The sequence below is a fragment of the Astatotilapia calliptera genome, chromosome 3, assembly GCF_900246225.1.
Source record: "Astatotilapia calliptera chromosome 3, fAstCal1.2, whole genome shotgun sequence".
Taxonomy (NCBI): domain Eukaryota; kingdom Metazoa; phylum Chordata; class Actinopteri; order Cichliformes; family Cichlidae; genus Astatotilapia; species Astatotilapia calliptera.
In genome coordinates, this window is record NC_039304.1 from 5,322,585 (window position 1) to 5,342,753 (window position 20,169).

General features: G+C 40.9%; 1 protein-coding gene across 6 annotated transcripts in view; it reads left to right on the forward strand.

The window, feature by feature from the left end:
- Nucleotides 1–20,169, forward strand: part of tbc1d14 (TBC1 domain family, member 14) — a 45,835-nt gene that overhangs the window by 15,987 nt on the left and 9,679 nt on the right. For 5 of the 6 annotated variants that reach the window (XM_026160479.1, XM_026160473.1, XM_026160480.1 and 2 more), the window contains 8 exons: nt 2,657–2,780; nt 13,577–13,701; nt 15,377–15,459; nt 15,634–15,751; nt 16,790–16,896; nt 18,316–18,396; nt 18,486–18,574; nt 18,811–18,882. In XM_026160479.1, the coding sequence (XP_026016264.1) occupies nt 2,657–2,780; nt 13,577–13,701; nt 15,377–15,459; nt 15,634–15,751; nt 16,790–16,896; nt 18,316–18,396; nt 18,486–18,574; nt 18,811–18,882 (799 nt within the window). Of the gene's footprint in view, nt 1–2,656; nt 2,781–6,684; nt 7,255–13,576; nt 13,702–15,376; nt 15,460–15,633; nt 15,752–16,789; nt 16,897–18,315; nt 18,397–18,485; nt 18,575–18,810; nt 18,883–20,169 lie in introns of those variants that run through there. The other variant, XM_026160487.1, reaches the window with a different exon arrangement.

Consider the following 20,169-nt stretch of genomic DNA (forward strand, 5'->3'; position numbering starts at 1 on the left):
CTTGCATAGAACAAGGGAAGTTCAGCTGAGTTAGCTGCTCAGAGGTGGTGAGCTTTATTATAGTAGTTTGGTCTCTGTGCATGTTAGTTTTGTTTTTGTTTTTTTCTTGTGGAATATAGGTCATATTTGCAACTTGGGCTGTTTTACTGTAACTAGAAAACTGAAATATTACCAAATCATAAAAAAGGAAAATTACAAACTAATTTTAGAGCAGCTGCAAGATTTGTTTAGTAATTGAACATAAGTGATTACTAGCAGCAAAGCATTGCTTGTTTTTGATATGATGCAGCTTCTTCTTGATTAGTATTAATTGCACTTTATAATAACTTTATAACTACTGTTATTAAGCAAGATAAGAGCCAGTGTCATTTTGTTGTCCAGATGACAGGAACTGTAAGGTTTTACTGAGCACAGAACATCTTGAATGAAGCAATTTCCAAAGCAAAAACAGAAGCCCGTAGCACATGTGGTGACAGTCATTGAATGAGTCTGTCCTGTGTTTGGCAGCATGTTTCCTGTCATCACTACTCTCGAGACCAACCCACGGGGCACAGGTCAAGCTGTGCAGCACTTAAGAGGTCAGGGGTCACTGATTCAACTGAGACAACTTGTGCATTTAGACCTATTTGACCCTTCCCGGCTCTTTCCACATGTCTGTACAACTTGCTGAGAGCCAAAGCTTGAAAATGTCATATTTAGCTGACGTGTGAAAATCATTATAGAAGACCCCTTGATGAAATTCAGCCTTAGACAAACAGCAGTGTGTGGGCTCTTTGATGTTACAGCCTTCTATTGTGCCTGTTCTTGCCCTGCTTGATCAGAAGAGGCTTTTTATTTGACCAATTTAAATGTCTTTTCACAGCTTGCCTCTATTCGGGCTTTTAATTAAAGCCACCTCTAACAGCTCAGTGACATCAACGCAGTGATAAATGAATAAAAAAATAAAACCGAATAGCTGGCTAAACGGCTTAGTGAATGTTGTGGAACAAAAGAAAGCTTTTCAACGGTTTAGCAGGTAGTATTTAAACCCCAGGTGGGTTGAAACCACTGCACTTTCAATGCAGTGCAGAGGAGACTGGATACAATTCATTTCAAATGGGAATTCACAAAATTCATTGGATGAAGGTAGTATTCTTCAGTCAAAGCGGCAATAATGAGGGGAAATTTGGAACTCTGCAGTTAGGCACTGTGTGTCTCAGCACATGGCAAGCCTGCTCCGTAACTTTACATGATGTTGATGTGGTTTTTAAACACTTTAGTTTTGCAATAATACCACTTGCCGATACGAAATTTCACTCTGACTTGTTGCAACAGTGGCATCTTTTTTACTACCATACTCAAATTCAGTAAGCTCTTTAGATGACCCATTCTTTTACAAGTGCTTGAGTTTTATACACCTGTGGCAGTGGGACAAAAAAACACCCAAATTCAACCATTTCCCAATGCTTTCTTCCATATTGTGCCTAAGTCGTGAATAGGCAGACTACAATCTGGATCTGAACCCAGACCTATTACTAGATTTTGATGCACCATTTCTATTTTACGTTAGTGCCACATTTCTCACATTTATCTTATTGTTATTTTAGTATGGTCAGCCTTTTCCTTTGTCTACAATAGTCGATGTACAGTGGGGGAAATGTTCTCCTTCTGAGTTTGTAAGATCGGCCGCATAACCAAGGGGGGAACTTGGAACGCTGCAAGGTTTCAATGTGTAGTGTGTTAAAAGTGGTGTTCTTGGTGACTGTGGTCTTATTTGCCTTTACGTCATTAACAAGTGTAGCTCTAGGCTGATCCACTTTTTTTGTGATCATCCTCACCCTGTGAGGGAAGAACTCCTTCAAGGGTGACAGTTTCTTCTGAATAATTGCACGGACAGTTGTCATATTCTCACCAAGCTTCTTGCTGATGTTCTTGTAACTCATCCATGTGTAGCCCAGCGTTGTGCAGATCTGCAGTCTTGTCACGTTCTTTGATCGATCTTTGGTCTTACCTGTGGTCGTGGATAGGTTGGAATAAAAGCAAATTGATTCTGTGAAAAGGTGTACTTTATACACAACAAGTTAAGATCAGTAGTATCTGGAATTGACTGGCTATGTCCCATGATTATAGTCAATCTGTGGGGGAATCAAATTTTTATTTTACTCAGAGACATGCAAATCTATTTATTTATTACTTTCATGTAATATTTTCTTTCTGGATTTTTTGGTTGAATTCTGTCTTTCTCCATTAAAATGTAATTACCATAAATGTAGATTTAATATTCTTATATAACTTCAAACTACTACTGATTCAAAAATTGGGCTACTTTATTATATATTGCATTAAATTATAATGCATTTGGAACTTTGATATTTTGGACCTTGGTTTGAGGAAATTTTCTCTAACTAGACCTTAAATTTTAATTGAATATCGCTCATATAAGGTAGGAGGTTAAATGGCTTGCGACCTATAACCCCTTGTTCTTTAAGTCAAATATACAATATGTGGCTTTACATCAGCTGTCCCCTCCAGTAGTAGAGACACACACACTACAGTGTTTCACCTCACTGATTGCTTTAGTCAGGAGGCAGGTTGTCAACGCCTTCCTTCCTTTTTGTTGCTGTTATAATGAGCTAATTATCGTCCATTCTAATTCTGTGTCATTCTCCTCTCTCAGGAGCCTGTTTGCCAGGAGAGTGAAGGAAAATCAGCCTGTGGAGCAGAAGGATCCTGGGTGGAAGCTGTTTGGGAAAGTCCCACTTCGGGAAAGCCCCCTCAAAGACCCTAAGAAAATACAAAAGGTAGAATCTGTAGTCAGACCAGGCGTTCAGCAGAACTTAAGGGGCTTTATTTTGTGTGTGGCTTGTGGCACGAGCATACCTATTGAATTGCCAGAAAGGATGGAGACGTGGGCAGTAGTTGCGTCTGCGTCAGACGAACAGCAGTCCAAGCAGTGATGTGCAGATCTCCATTTCCCCACCATACTTTCCATTCTCCAATTAATTTCTTCACCTCCCTGGTAGGACAAGCCTAAAACTCCAAAACAAGGAGGCATCCTGACGACATTCTAGAAAAGATTCCTGAACCAGGCTTCTTTCAATGTACTAGCTAGGCTTAATCTCATGTGGCATGATGTAGTGTTGCGCATCAATTTTGATGCCAGTCGGCTGCTTATGCACCTCTCAATTTTTTTAACTTGGCACGGTGCGCTGCTAGAGCTGGGTTGAAGACACATCTGTATTGGTTTTTACTGCCATTTTAATGATATTGTAGCACATGATCAGAGATGCACAGATGCAGAAAACTTGACAATTTGTGGAAAAAAACTTTGCAAAAAACCTTTGACAACATCTTGGCTTCCAGTTTTGGCTTCTTTTCCTCCTATATCAACGCTTATGTGGATGTATTGTCTAAGTGGCCATATCTATAGTTCAGGAGAATACTGCGGCAGCCTCCTGTAACAGCAGGTATAAAACAAATGTCTATGAAACACAGTTGCCGTGCTGAGCGAAGTGACCGACTGTTGCAGCAGGTATATTGTAGTTTTCAGCCATCTGCTATCCTATTGTTTCAGTCCCTGCCTACAGCCTGTGGCCATAGGCGAGGGTAAGAACATAGACCGACCAATGAATTTACAGCTCTGCTGTACACTCAGCTCTTATTTTCAAAGCACACCAGTACAGTGTCTGCACCACCGCAGATGAACCTCTGCCTTCCCTGGTATGTGCCTTTAACTCTTTTCCAGATGAGAACTGTTCTCTCAGACTTGCGATGTGCCAAATTTCATTCCTGTTGCTCAGCTGGGCACCGCCCCAGTGTGAGGTGGAGGTCACTGCTCGTTTGAGAGAAAACTAATCAGAAAAGGAACTGTTTCTCCTTTACATGAAGTTTCACTGTCCTGTTTATAAACCAAGGAGAGTTTTGTCTGTTTGTAGCCCATTTGTTCAGCTCTGTGTGTGCTTTGCTTGGTTGACACACAGAACATGGCCTTGCGTACTTCAGTAGAACCAAGGACTTTTCTTCCCAGAGCAGCTGATCTTCTGTTTGTGGTGACTATGCAGAAAAATGGAAACCATCAAATAAAATTATGAAGACTCCAACAGGAAAATAACCATGAAAAGTATAATTACATTTTTAGTCTGGAGTTTGATAAAGCTGATAAGGTATCAACATCCTACTCCAGTCGGTCACTGTCCTTGAAAACCAGCCTTCCGCATGTGTGCTATGAATGGGGTTGATCTGGCCTTGGCATAGACCATCAGGAGCGGTTTATGTGACTGCAGAAGGTGCTGCCATCACAGCCCCAGTCAAACTGTACAGCCAGCTGTCTGATGCACAAACCATTGGTATTATATTCATAAGGTAACTGACGCTAATACAAGTAGGCATTGGCTCCATGATCCAGGGTCCAGCTCTGACCCAAAATATGATCAGTTCAATTCAGAAAGTGCAGTTTTGAATTGGTGTTTCTGCAGAGTGTGCATCTGTTGTTCAAAGGTCAGACAGATAGCTTGGATTCAGTTTTAAGCAGAGCCTTAATGTTGTACCATGAGGTAAAGTACAGTAACATCATAACTACTTAAGACTGATAAAGAAGCCTTCGTCAGTAGTTGGTTCATAATGGCTCTCATCATAAGCAAGTTCAAAATACTCAGATCATGCATATAATCTGCTGTATTCTCGAACAATAAGAGTACTGAGCTGAAAAATGACATGCAGGTTCAGCTGCTATATTTAAAAAAATACCACTTGCAGAAATTGAAGTGGCCCCTCTGTTTGGCTTCAGCAGCTCTTAGAAGTATAGTAGATGGCCCAGCAAATGTTTGACTTGAGCTATTTATTCGTTTATTCAAAGCAGGGAGCATGCACGGTCATGGTTTGGGTTTTACATGACAAGGAGAATTTTATTTGCATGGTCACTATAGCAGGAGCATGTTATTACAATACAGTGGACTTCAGGAAGACAGCTGAAGTAGTTGATAATATACTCCTTTGGGGATGTAAGTATGCTACACGTATTATCCCTGACAGACAGTGATGTTTGGTCGCTATCAGACATTCCAAGCTGCAGTTGCTCACCTCAAAGATGAAAACGATCTGTATATTTTAACTTCATATGGTCAGTGGTTATTTTTTCCATCTTTTCTTGAAGTTGCTCGATCTCATTGACTTTCTGTGGCTGCTGGTAGTTGCTTCCTTTATGGACACCCATTTGCTTTGAGCTCCAGCTTTTCGGTTATAATGAATCATCAATTCTTTTTATGGCTGCCTAAAATATTTTTTGTCTTTTGATGTAAAATGGCCAAAATAGAAGAAACAGTTGCATGTATACAAGTAGAACCTGCTAAAATATTATATATACTTATTTTTCTGTTTCTCTCTATGTGACTGGGTTTAGTGGAGAGCAAGCATAACGTGTTTGTTATGCAGTATTCAAAATGTCAAGGTCTTTGACAACACTGCCAGATAGCCAGCTGGTGCCTGAATACTTATTATTTTTTCCCACTTCCACAGAAAAGTGCCCAAGGCTCAATAAAAGCAGAGGGTCGCTCTATGCTGATAAAATAAACTAAAGAACCAGATGCTAACATGTAATTAGAGCCATCAGAAACCTGTTATTGTGTTTCCATTTGCCCCGTTTCTGATACAAAGGAAAAAGCACTCTACAGTGATCTTTGTGCATGGGAAGCCCAGTTAAAGGTTCTGTTAATGTGTAACCTTTTAACAAGTTGGCTTTAAATTGCATGTTGATATACAAGTGCTCATGTACACACACAAGTCTGTCTGTGGCTGTAACTCTATATTGGACCTGAGGAATCAGTTAACAAGGCTCGGATTTCAAGGCTTTGTTAAGCCAGTGCTGCTGCTGTTTCACGGAGGAGTTACTGGACTCTGTGTGGACTCCTATTTGACTCTGTTATTGTTGAGCTATTATGAGACTCACTGTGCTGTTTCCACTAACAGTTTTTCCCAAAGCTATGAATCATTATTCTGTCATGTACACCAATTCTGCATTGCTGAGAGTAAAACATCACTGTGCTCCACTGTGTTTAAAGGCCTTGTTGTGACTTCGAGTCTGATTTCACATTAATAATGCATAAAAAGAGACAAAGATAAATTCAATGAAGGAAAGAGGATTAGATTACTCGCTTATTTATTTAATCTAGTCTCAATGTGATTTGTTTTTACTGTATAATGCAGTTATTTATAGCCAGTCCCCCGCGTGTGTCCAGCACCTCGCTCACGTGTGTGAACAATATAATAATTGGAATCAAGTTACCTTTTGTCACCATAAATAAATTAAAAAATAAAAGATTCTCAACAAATGTTCACATAGAAGCTGATAGCCAAACATATGTTGTCTAAATTTAGTAGCATGGTTGCAATAATTTGACTTTATTTAAAAAAAAAAAAAAAAAAAAAAAAAAAAAAAAAAATTGGTCGTATCAGCCTATAATCCTCTTAACTGCCTAGCCTTTGGTTTCCTCTGATATGTTAGCTTCCTCTAACAACTGGTTAGATGCTGCTAATGGATCTAACCAGTTTCAACATAGAAATGAATAGAATAACATTTTCAGACCCCCCCCCCCCCCCCCCCCCCCCCTCAAGTTTTCCATCCCTCCATCTGTCCAGAGTACAGATACAATGTTGCCACAGCACCTGAAGCCTTCATTAGTTGAACTTTGTGTTTCAGCCTTAGCAACAAAAGCTTTCTGGATACTTGCGTCTTTGAAAGGCAACTGAATGTTTAGAAATGGAATCACAGCTTTCATTCAATTTTAGATCTCTTCATGTGTTGTTATGCTGTCTTTAAAAGATCTATCAGTTCTTAAGTCGCAGCTGCTCATTCTGTCCTGACTGGATTAAGAGAGTGGAGGCCAGAGTGGCTGTGAACTAATCTATTACTCGGGGTTTGATTAGAGCGCCTGCCAGAGCACAGCAGAGTGCAGAGCTCCTTCGAGCGCAGCGACACGGTGGTGCTGATTTGCTGACACACACGCAGCAGCGGCACTGACAGACTAGAGTGGATCAGTGTAGCGTCACCGCTCCAAGTGAGGGACACTGAGAGAGTGGGGGGAGGAAACAGGGTATCATGGTGCTGTATCATCTTGTAATGCGGGGTGTGTTGCTCTGTCAGCAGCCCTTCTTTTTCACCTCCTGGGTTTCCTGTTGCCAGGAGTGAGCCCTGTGGAGCAGCAATGATGCTAGGCTAGGGTTTTCAAGACGAACCCCCACCGGAGGACTGGCTGTCTGTACAGAACCGCAGCGTTCATGGTGAGTGAGCAGCTGCATTGTGAGTGTGATGACCCACTGTCTCTCGCCTTGTCTGGCAGAATCAGAGGACACTGGTAGTCAGAGGTTGAAAGAGAAGCAGCACAGGAAAAGGACATCTCGGGTATCCTGTAATAGCCTCTTTCAAGCTATTCCATAATAGCCGTAGCTTTGTGCTTTGTGTTGGGGAGCAGGGTGATGATTGCTGGAATGTCTCTAAAAAGATAATGTCTGGTTTTTGGATGTGTTGATGGTTGGTTGGCCAGCTAGGGGACAGAGCATCGCCACTGCATGGAACCTGACCTGTAGCCCTTTACCAAGTATTACCAAAGTATGTGTAGCAGTGTGGAAGTAGCATTGTCTTTTTTAATTGTAGGGACATCCAAGGGATTTCCTCCTGCTGTCACTACTGATGCAGTTAAAAAGAAACAGCTCATCTAAGACGTCTCATTGGAGTGTTTGATGCCAGTATTCAGTTCTATGTTTTTGTCTAGATATTGTTCACTTTCTGCCAGATCATTACAGACTCCTCCTCAGCTCCCCTGTGAGAACTGTTATTAATGTGTCAGCTGTCCTGTGCCAAAGACACTACATGCAGTTGGAATCCTTGTTTGAAAGCAATTCAGAAACATTTAATTACTCCAACATGAGTAAGGTCACGTGTCATAGATGATATAAATAAGCAAATGGGATAATGACAATGATGGTTGGCATTAAAAACAAAGTGACATTGTGGTTCTTGATTGTTCCTGATTTAACCTTGATTTTTTTTTTTCACCACCACAAACCTTTTAATCTGTAGGTTAATAAAAACTCAATCTGGTACTCACGCAGAATCATCCTATTGACAAACTTCTACTGACAGAAGATGAAAAAGGAGTAAAATGTTTATTTTTGTTTTTTTGTTAGGTCAAGTTTGTTTTTGTTACGCAACCAAACGTAACAGGCAGAATTTCATGTTGCTTGTGTGTCTACTATTTACATTATGGTGTTCTCATATACCAGACGTTGGTCACAACATAATAGGAGTCCATAGCAAACATTGTCAAAAAGTACCTTTTAAGTGTTAAGTACAGAACGTACAGTCTAAGGAGCTTGGAAAGAAAAGCATCTGGACTTTAAGTTTCCTTGAAGACATTCACCTATCATCTGAGAAACTTCATCAGTTCTAAGAGTAATTGGTGGAGAGTCCCAGATTTTAAGCCCTATGGGGGTGTCCCCAAGACCAAACAGCCACTTCATAAGTGCATGGCACAACATAGAAGAGCCACCCAAAGCACTTTACAATTCTACTATTCATTCAATCTCACACACTGGTGCAGGCAGTTGTAGCCACAGCTGCCCTGGGGCAGACTGACAGAAGTGAGGCTGCCATATTGTGCCATCAGCCCCTCTAACCTACCACCTACTGGTGTTGGCCAAAGTGTCTTGCCCAAGGAAACAACGACCAGGACAGAGAGAGCTGGGGATCGAACCGGCAACCCCCTGAACCACGGTAGCCCCACGGTTGCTCTTAGAACTGAAGAAGCTTCTCAGATGAGGGGTGAAACGTCTTCCAGGAAACTTGCAGAAGTCCAGACTCCTTTATTTCCAACCTCCTTAGATTATGATGACCTGGATGAGTGAGAACCTTCAGACATACACTATTGGAGAGACAACCCCAATAGCTGTGAAATCCTCTGTGAAAAGGCAACATTAGGAAAGAATTTTACCAGGAAGAGACCTTCAGCAGAATTTACTACCTTTCTGATTAGATAACCTGTAAATTGACACACACCCCTACCTTCCTACATAACAAATGATAGAGAATCAATTAGTATTTTACTCTGTTGTATGCTTGTTGATGCCTTAAGCAGCATTTGGTGAAAAGCTGAGTTTGGCGACAAGGATAAGCAGACTGAGGTCTCCTCTCAGCTCCCAGCTTGCATTATTAGAAAGCCCTGTGGTGTTTTTCTGAGGATTTGATGCAGAGGCTATGCTCTTTGACACTGTAGGAGGACGGTTTTACAACCAGGAGTGAAATTAACCTCTTCTCAAGCAGAATTTCATTTGACTTTGAACACATATTACTGACTGACCAAATGCGAATCATTAAAGAAAATATCCTGAGGTCATCATCACAGAGCAGCTTCCTCACGTCTATAGCTTTAAATCGGAAAGACTGTGCCAGCCAGGCACCCAGAGAGCTCTTACATCACTACCAGGAAATTGGAGAACTTTACTGAAAGCCATAGTGACAAAGCAGGTTGCCTTGGCTGTAGGTTATCATGGGATCCAATTGCTATTGCAGCTAACGGGTATATTCCCAGCGCTGAGTCTCTAAGAAATATAGCACGTTTTACAAGTGTTATTTACAGCTTTGTTCCTGTACCAGGATGACAAATGAATTGGATTTTACTATATCTTTCCACATGAAACAGTATGAAACATCAGGAGGCGTGGCACAGTCCGATAAAGCTCTGTTATTTGATCAGTGGTAAGCAGAGGGAAACTGGGGAAGAGATCTTTGATCACCTTTGCATATGAGCAGTTTGAAATCAAGCTGTATGCATCAAGCTTTCAGTATCCAAAACAAGGGCAATAAACATCAGGGTGTAGTTTTTTGTTTTTGTAAAGCAGAAGCTTTTTGTGTTGCAAAACAAGAAAACAAATGTGTTGCATTTATAATAGTGACAGAACCACAGGAGGAAGAGTTGGTAAAGTAATGTTTCATCCTTTCTGCTCATGCTTCGTCAGCTTAAGTGTTGATTAACTTGTAGCACTACCTGTGAGGTAACAGAGGAATGTGGAGTAGTGTGCCACAAAAGGTTGATTGTAATTATCTCAACATCGCTTGGATGAGTGAAATATTTCTCCCAGATGAACAGAATAAACTTTCTAGGATTTCCTTATCTGGATGGTTGAGGATGCATCAAGACTTGGAATAGTTGGGTTACCGTTTTACTGGATTTTGTTTCATTGTCACAATGGCACAATAGCTCTTTGGCCTCACCTCCCAGATGATCACTTCAATTCACTTCAGCTTTAAGTTCAAATAAATTTTATTTATATAGTGCCAACACACAACATTCACCCCAAGGTACTTTTTATTGTAAGGTAAAGAATAATTTTGCAGTAAGTTTACAATAATAGGGAGAAAATCCCAACATTCACATCATTTCCTTTGAGAAAGCGCATGGTGATAGCAGGATATAAAAACTCCCTTGGATTTAACAGGGAGCCATGAAGAGAATCAAGGATTGGAGCCATGTCTCATCTTTTTTTTTTTTTTTTTTTTTTTTTTTTTTTTTTAAATAACCTCATTAACTTTACATAGTTTTCTACCTCGGGCACTTTAATACTGCACCAACACCTTCTCATCAGCACCTCAGCACTGCCACTCACACATCCTTTCTTCTTTAGTTTCACGTTGGTGCGTGTACCTGCTCTGCTGCTGAACAGATGCCAGGTTGAACAGATGCCTACTCCTCTTCAAAATCTGCTCTTCCTCCCCCTCTCTGCAGTATCCATTGATTTTCAGGCAGCACATCTCTAACCTTTTTCTTTGACCTGCAGCTGCTTGAGTACACATCATGTTTAATAAGCCATGCAGCAGCACATGACTGTTATTTCTTTATTAAGCAATTAAACCACTATGGTTGACCAGAAAAACCTGGTTAACAGAGACTTTACTATTCTAAGTTCAGTGAACAACCTCAGGATTTCATTGGAAGCATGTTTGGGAAGACTCCTAGGAGAAATATCTGACTGACAGCTAAATACTTTAAATAGCTGCTGGAATCAAAGGTGGGTGGATTAATATGACTGAATATAAATCTGTGAGTCAAGAAACCAAAACAATGAAACAGAAGATTGAAGCTAAATTAGCCAGTTCGGGAGATCAGTGATCTTCAGTATGGTGCAGTTAAAGAACAGTCAAGCACAGAGTAAGTGAAAGACAGACAGATGCAAAGCAGATGAAAGAGGATATGGACAGCAACTACAGGCAAAGCAGACAGAAGTACACACAAATGGCACTGCTAAATAACCTTCTGTGTAGTACTCTCCTCTCTAATTTTCCTCAGTCACTTACAGTAGCAGAATTTTCCTCTTCCACACTACAAGCTTAGCTCATCTTATCTCCCTCCATCATGTGCATGTTTCTGTTTCAATCACCTTCACATGATACCTTAAACTCTAAAACTAGTGTTGTGTTTTATTGGTTTGTTATTTCTCTTCCATTTATTTTCACATAAGTATCTTTCCTCATGTGTTTGTTACCACTCCCCCCCCCCCCCCTTAACAGTACTTCTTTCTTTGTGACTGGGGAAAAACACAATTTCTGTGACTGCTTTGTTGTGTACTTTACTACTTTCGTCTGCACTCCATCCAGCACTGGCTCCTGATCCAATATCAGGTCATTCACTCACCTGAATCTTAAAAGACAAGCATATCTGATCTATTTCAGCTTTATTACACTTGATAACTTACTAGTTTACACTTGACCTTTATGTTAAGCTAGCTTTTTTCTAGATATAGGATATTGGTGGATTTAAACAGTCTTGCAGTGCTTTTATTTTTTATTTTTAAGTTCATGTTAGGGCAATTGTGGCTCAAGAGTTGCCAGTTCGTCTTGTAATCAGAAGGTTGCCGGTTCGAGCCCCGGCTCAGACAGTCTCGGCCGTTGTGTCCTTGGGCAAGACACTTCACCCGTTGCCTACTGGTGGTGGTCAGAGGGCTCGGTGGCGCCAGTGTCCGGCAGCCTCACCTCTGTCAGTGCGCCCCAGGGTGGCTGTGGCTACAATGTAGCTGCCATCACCAGTGTGTGACTGTGTGAATGGGTGGATGACTGAATGTAGTGTAAAGCATTTTGGGGTCCTTAGTAAAGCGCTATACAAATACAGGCCATTTACCATTTAGTCCATTTAGGTACCCTACACTTCACAGGTAGTTACTTCAATCATGTGCCTCAAAACTGAGAAACATTTAACACAGGAAGTGCACACTAATTTCACCCTTTTTTCTTAAAGGTTTTTGTAAATATTAGGTGAACATCGCATTTAGTATTACATAGTGAATTTTTTGTACACTGCTTTTGTAATGCTGCTGCATTATCCCCCTAAACAACTAAACAACAGGTGTCACCGTTCACACAAAGTGACTGACTCAGTGGTGGTGTAGGAGGAGTAGTAGTAGTAGAAAGTCTCAGCTTTAGTCTGTTGCAGCATCTCCCATATCATTAAAATTGTAGCTAAAAATTGGTGTGATCCTACATGCCATGTCTTCCACCTGGCTGTGATGGCGCTGGCTGCTGCATCACCTGTGTGAGGGGAGGAGGGGAGGGGGCGGACACCTCCCAAAAAACAGAAAGGTGTGAGACTGCCTGACACCAAAGCGTGGTGCAGAGTATGACAAGCATATTGGTGCCCCACCCCCCCCACCTCAAGGAAAAATTAGGTCCAATTACCTTTATTTACTCACCCCACCCCCAACACCAATTGAGAGCAGGTGCAACAGACACAAACACAAAGAAATTAATGACACTGGCTGCATTACAAAAGTCATGAATGCACTTGTGCACACACAGTCCTGTTGAGGGAATAGATTTTCCGACTGTGTGTGTGTGTGTGTCCCATTGGTGGTATAGTGTTGTTGATTGCTTGCAGATCTCAGCCTGCATTATTAACCAACACTACACACTGGAGGCCATTTTGGTCACACTTGGGGTGTTTCTGCACTCATATTGCACTCACCCCATTTATAGCTTCCTAATTGATTAGCAGCACACCATAAGATCTATGACAGGCCTTCTCTGAATGCCCCACACACACACACACACACACACACACACACACACACACACACACACACACACACACCCTGTGAGTCAGCTGACGGTTGGTCTTGTGTGTAGTGTGGTCTTAGCTGTAATGACTGCCTGTCACATGGTGCTCTCTTCCTAAAAGTCCTGTATCACATTCCCAGTAGTGAAGCAGAAGCAACAGACTCGTTAAACAGCAGCTGGCAAATGTTCAGAGGCCATGTCAAGTTAACGTCATACAAATACAGAATAGTAGTCATCTCTTCTTTTATCAACTTTTTTCCCTCCATTATTAACCGGTCTGCATCAAGCTACAGCATGAACTGAGGCCTCCTGTGACCTTTGTTAGTGCTCTACCTTGTTCTGTTCTTCACTTCAGTTTAAATGCTGCAGATCTTAATGTGTGAAACTAAATATAGACCAAATGAAACTGACCTCAAAAGCAAGTTGGTTTCCCTGTGACACAGTTACACTGTTACTTTCATGTTTCTATGTCTAAATTTTCTATTTTTTTGTTGATGTCAGGAATATGAAACAAAGAGTGGCAGAGCTGGATCTGGCAACCCAACATCTCCGAGGCAGAGTGTGAGGAAAAACCTGGATTTTGAGCCTCTCTCCACCACTGCGCTGATACTAGAAGACAGACCTGCGTATGTAAACACAAACGGCGCAGTCACATTTTTCTTTCCCTCTCACTGTCAGCTGAGTTTGCTTATCAGACATAAAAGCCAATCTCCTTCTTCCTCTCATTTCTTATCAGTTCTCCTTCCCCTGCCAGGTCGTTAGGCTCTGTTCTGCATTGTTTCAGCTCTCACTGTTTCCCCGCTTGTATCGCAGATGGTAAAAGAGACGTGCTGCTGAAAGTTTAATGGCCCTCGCTGAGCTTGGTTTCATTACCCTCCCTTTTGTAATTTTTTTTTCTTTTCTTTAGTATGTTGTAATGTTTTTGCATTCAGGCAGACAGACATGCCGAGCAACATCTTTGAGTACTGCTGCTTAGCCATGAGCTAAGTGTATGAAAACGTATTCAGACACATTTCCTCTGTGAACACCAGGAAGTTTATTTTGACACCATGAATGGCAGAACTGCATTCAGCTGCTGCTCCCTTTGTGGCATGCAGCCTCTCATGTGTCTGCACACAAGCTCTGAACCTGCAAGAAAAGTGCAAATGATGTGTTTTATAACAAATGTGACTAAACATAGCATATATATTTTAACATTTATTTTGCTGTTAACAAAGATGGATTTATTTTAGCATTGTTACGAATGTTGTTTTTCACATTGCAATTTAATAATTGAATACGTTTGAATTTAATGCCGTTTGTATTTATGTTTATTGTCACAGTTGATAAGAGTATAACAAATATAGTCTGATGACTTTGGCACATATGTATATAGCATTTTATACACTGTTGAAAAAAAAATTAAAGGAACACTTTTTAATCGGAGTATAGGATCATGTCACTTAAGTAGCAGAGCTGCTTAATCAGTTTCGGCTGTGCTATTCGTCTCTCCCTGAGCCTGGTTCTGCTGGAGGTTTCTTCCTGTTAAAAGGGAGTTTTTCTTCCCCACTATCGCCAAGTTGGGGGCTTTTCTGTATGATTGTATCCTCTATCATACATTATAGAGCACGTTGACGCGACTGTTGTGATTTCGTGTTATATGAGTAACAGTGAATTGATCTGCTTGAACTTCATGAAAGCCGTCCAAATAATGAAAGTTGTGTTGCACATTGTTAACCATATACACAGTTTTGATACGTTTTTTTTGCCATGCAGAAGACTCAAAGCAAGATAGTGGAAAGGAAAACAATCTGCACTGTAATGATTGTAAATGTTCCTTTAGTTCATTGTGTTTTCTTTTCTTTTCTCAAGGTCCGTTGTAGTACGTGCTGTGGAGTGTTTTCTTTATCAGTTAGATGTTTATGTTCCTCCTTTATGTTCTTTCCCTGAGCCTATTCCGAGTCCTTATTCCAAGAATAAACTTTGTTGCCAGGGGCTGATATATAGAGGCAAAGGTGTTGAGAAAATTTAAATGCTTATTGATTTTAACCAGCAACTAGCACGACATCAGCCAAGTGATTTAGAAAGACTGGAAAAGATGAAAAAAAAGAAAAAAGGGTTATCTAATGTTTGTAGCATGTTAAAGAGGCAGTAAGTTGAATTTACTGGAATATAAGCAGCTGTGTTCACTCCATAAACACATGCAGCTTCCTGTCCTGATGTTCTTTTTATACACTCCAAGATTGCTCAGCATGAGTAATGCAAGAGCACATAGTTGCTAACCGTGTGTGTGTGTGTGTGTGTTTGCATTTGCATGTGCAGTAACCTGCCTGCCAAGCCAGCTGAGGAGGCACAGAAACACAGGCAGCAGTATGAAGAGATGGTGGCCCAGGTTAAGAAGAGGGGTGAGTTCAGTGGAGTGAACTGAGGCTGCGGCTTCAGCATCAATGTTGCTTTCTTTTTTTTTTTTTTGTCCTCCAGCCTGGCACACTACACAATAGTTCAGACTCTTATTTCTGTCCAGTCTGTTGTCCGCTCCTCTCTTTCCCATGTAATTTTATGTTTAATGACTTCTGCAGAGTTAAAAGAAGCTCAGAGGAGGAAGAAGCAGCTGGAGGATCGATGCAAGCTTGAAGAGAGCATTGGCACAGCAGCTCAGACCTGGAACCAAGACATCCTGCCTAATTGGAGTACAGTGTGAGTACAAAAAAGACTCTGGTTTGAATTATAACATATTTAACAATAACAAAGCTCATTGCTTTGCTTCGGTATATTCAGTTGTGCAGTTAGCTTCCATACCAACAGCTAGAGTCACAACAACAAAAATGCCGTATCAGTGTTTAGCATTTGTGTTTAGGTGGTTACGAAGGTTAAGCCTGATGTTGGTCCTCGCTGCATGTTACACTGCGGGATTACATGGAGCTTTACTGCCGTTTTATTCTCAGTTTAATGCAGAACTTGCAAAATGTGCAACATGCTCAATGTGCAGTATTCCTTGGTCAACATGTACAGTATTCAGGGTTTGTACAGGTGCTTGAAAATGCTTGAATTTGACCCTGAAAAGAGCCTGACTATAGGAGTGTACATGTTGGAAGAACACGCAATAGTGTTGTTGACTTTGGACTTGAATTTTTAATAAAAAACACAGAAGTACAAGTCAGAGAAAATAATGACCAACAAATTCAACTCGCTATTCCTTTATTACCACATAGACAGTTTTACTTCTTTGCCTGCTTAAAAGTTTACTGAATCTTCAATATTTGATCCTTCTTGGGAGCATTTAGTACACTGCTGCTGTTGGCCAGCACTGCAGGGCGGAAATGCAGTATGCAGACATAAGAATATAACAAGACACAACTTGTTGTGGCGGTTAAGCTGGAAAAACACGTTCAAACCAGTGTGGTCATCTCAGGTAATCTTCATAAAAGTACCAGGCTCCTCCTGCAGGTGTACTCCTTGATTAATATGTGACTAATTCACTTCACACTACCAAACATCGCTACAGTACTGCTGCCAGATCGTTCCTTTAGTCTATTGTATCTTTATTACTACAACAATACAAACAGAAGACAGTATAGATGGTGTTAGACTGAAGGAAAGTGTTTTTCTTGCTTTCGAATCAGTGGTTTGCCAATTAGGTTATTGTTAACCTATGGCCCACTCTATAAAACATTTTTATCATAGACTCTGATGTGCTTAACATTTTTTTTCCCCTCTAATCCCCCACTGCTACAGGTGTACATCTCGACGAGTGAGGGACCTCTGGTGGCAGGGCATCCCCCCCAGTGTCAGAGGGAAAGTGTGGAGCCTGGCTGTGGGCAACGATCTCAACATAACACACGGTACGTGGGAATGAGTGTGTGTGTGTGTTTTCTCAAGTTAAAAGATCTGTTAGCAGGCCAAACCTTAACCTAAAAACTGCCAGCTGGGTTAACTTAACCTAGCCCTGAATTATGTCTGCAACTTAAAATGTAACAGTTTCTTTAATGCGAGCGTTTTGATGCTCGAAAGTTGGTGTTCTTCTCATTGGGTGATTGCAAAAACACACATCCCCACAAAATAAGTAATAAAAGCACACACACACACATGCAGATGGGTGCACCAATTTGTCTCAGTGTTTGTAGTTGAATGTGTGGCAGTGAGATGGATAGAAGAGGAAGGAAGAGCGTGTCCATTAAGGAGCACGGTCCAATAATTCCCCCAGTACACGAGAGAATGTGCAGCATTTCAATGACTTCGCTGATCCTGCACACACGAGACACACACACACACACACACACACACACACACACACACACACACACTACCCTCATCTTCCTCTTGAGAATGGAGTACAAACTGAAATTGGCATTCCTTAGACTGTGTGTTTGTGTGCATGCATGCATGCTCAAATGTGTGTGTGTGTGTGCTCCTCAGCACCCTCAAGGCTGCTTGCAGATAAGCACTCTCTCTGACTGCTGAGCTGGTCTGCTCCACTTTGTGCTATTCATCGTTTTAACTGGAGCTACACTATCCTACACACCAAAACACACACTGCAGTCACACACACACTCGTGGAGTTTTCAGTCCCTTTAAAGTAGCTGCATGGGCAGCTCAGTGACAGCACTCCCTCACTTTCACAGAAGCATTTTTATTATTGATGCTAATGCTACTACTAATGTCTTTGACTGGCTTGCAGATGAGTAATATAGCAGAGTAATAATCTGTCTTTAATGATTAGAGAAATTGTTCACTTGTCATAACGTGCAATTATTTACAGCAGCTTTAAATAAATATCAGCTGTTTTAAAACTCCGAGTTAACTTCACTAATCTGTTCCTCCAAACCATCAACGTCTCTATTAGACCAATCACCCGACAGGCTGCTTAAAGTCCTAGCATCAACTAATGCTTCAATCTGTCTTTAACGAGCTGCATACCACAGGCTAACCGATCATCAGCTTAACCTCTTCATCCTACAAGCAGCTTGTTGTAGTTCAGATTTGACTCGAGCACTAGTGTAAATCTCCACGTCTCCTCTCTGAACGCTCAATATTAAATCTAGCATCTGAGCACCAGAGGGCAGCAGCAGTTCAAAGGAAAGGCTGCACAGCAGTGCAGTCTTCTGTAATTGGGGGACATGTTTTCTTCAGTCACCTTCACTGTTTGCTGATGCGAGTGCTTTCTGTCCATTTATCACGTTCACATTTCAGTCTTCAAACTTGTGCGTCCCTCCAATCTCTCACATTAACTTCACTGTGCTGCTGTTTGTGTGTCTGTGCAGAGTTGTATAACATCTGTCTGTCCCGGGCCAAGGAGAAGTGGAAGAGCACAGCGACACTCTTCACCGAGACTGAAAGTGAAGGTGGAGTTTCTAAAGAAACTTCTTTAATTTTATAATAATACTCATATTTTTCCAGTTTGTTTTTTTTAATGTGCTGAAATGTCTTGCAGATGTTGGTTCCTCAGACAGAGAGTCAAGTCTCGAGCTCATCAAGCTGGACATCTCAAGAACTTTCCCACAACTGTGCATCTTCCAGAAGGTCAGTGAGAGAGAATTAGAATAACGTTTCAGCACGATGTGGGTAATGGGATGCACCGAAGGAAAACGTGACTAAACTGAGCAAGACATGAAAGGAACGTCTTGCTTATTTTTGTAAAAAAATATTTGTATGATTGAAACAGGTTTTGAAAGCTTGTAAATGTAAAAAGGTGTGTGTACGTTGTGCGTTTTTGGACTCATTGTTCCATTGTTTTGTTTTTCTTTGTACGTCATCAGGGTGGGCCCTATCACGACGTGCTGCACAGCATTCTGGGAGCATACACTTGTTACAGGCCTGATGTTGGCTATGTAAGTCACACATGCTTAACCAATATTACATCATGTTGTGATACTCACACCTGTGACTGGGGCATGTTACAGCTTCATGTTTAGGACAAAAACACAAAGTGCCACATGAATATCTCAAGTATAGAAAATATTGTTTAGTCATGAGATTCTTACATCTACTGGCGCTGAAATTTAGATTGATTTTTAGAGACCATAAAGAGTTTATTCATCTATATGCTCTTATTTAACAAACGAACAAATAAAACAATTTCTGTTTAATACATTTGTTCAGGTAGTAGATAAAACGGGTCATTTTTACACCACAAATATAAGTCTTGTTCCCTTGGAGTCGCTCCACGACTTTGTCTTCTTGAAACTAAAGTGACTGTTCTTGGAAATTTTAAGTGAACTTTGAGATATTGCACCTTGCAGCTCATTGTGTATTATGAAGGTTAAACAGACTTTGATCTCCCACACAACACCTACAGTAGCCTAATATTAGCTTAAAATAAGACGATTCAATTTGCACCAAGTGGGAGGTTGCTGCCACACGCGAGGAGCTGAGTGGGTACTGAATATGAAGTCGGCAACATTTTCTATGCCGGTGTGTGATACAGTTCGATACCTGGGCTCAATGTAAGTGCAGCAAAAAGGGGAAAGCACGGTAATTTACCTCAAAGTCACCAAATGAATAAGAAGACAGACAGATGGGATGACTGTCTGTGAGTACGGTTCTCAAATATTTCACCAGTCTGAAAAACAAAATCCTGCCAGAAATAATAGAATATTTAGGCCCGATTCCTTCTCATTAAGTAAATAAATGCTTTACCTGCTGTGCCATCTTTATCTTCTTACTCTTGGCGCTAAGTATTTCTTTCAAGCACTGATATTTCACTAGGTGTCCTGATATTAAAGCACTTCATACTCATTGGCTTGATTTCATGCATTTTGTCTTTTTCATATCAATTATAAAACAGTTGTGCACAACCTTCTTTAGCTCCATCATATTCTCCAGTATTTTTTCTCAAAAACCTCCCAAAAGCTGCTAATTGATTGTAAGTAAGGAATATATTGCACATGAATTACAGTTATATAAGCTTTGGTGTGGTAGTAGTACCACATGAATAGTCACTCCCCTCAATAGAATGTATTAATAGATGTGGTCTAACATTATAAAACATGACACGTATTAACATACACAGGCTTTTATTTTAATGAAATCATCAGATTCATATAGAGGATGGTCCTGTTAGCAATCTGTGTGAGCGTTTCCACCCAACTAAAGCTCTGTATGAGGAAAATGATGCA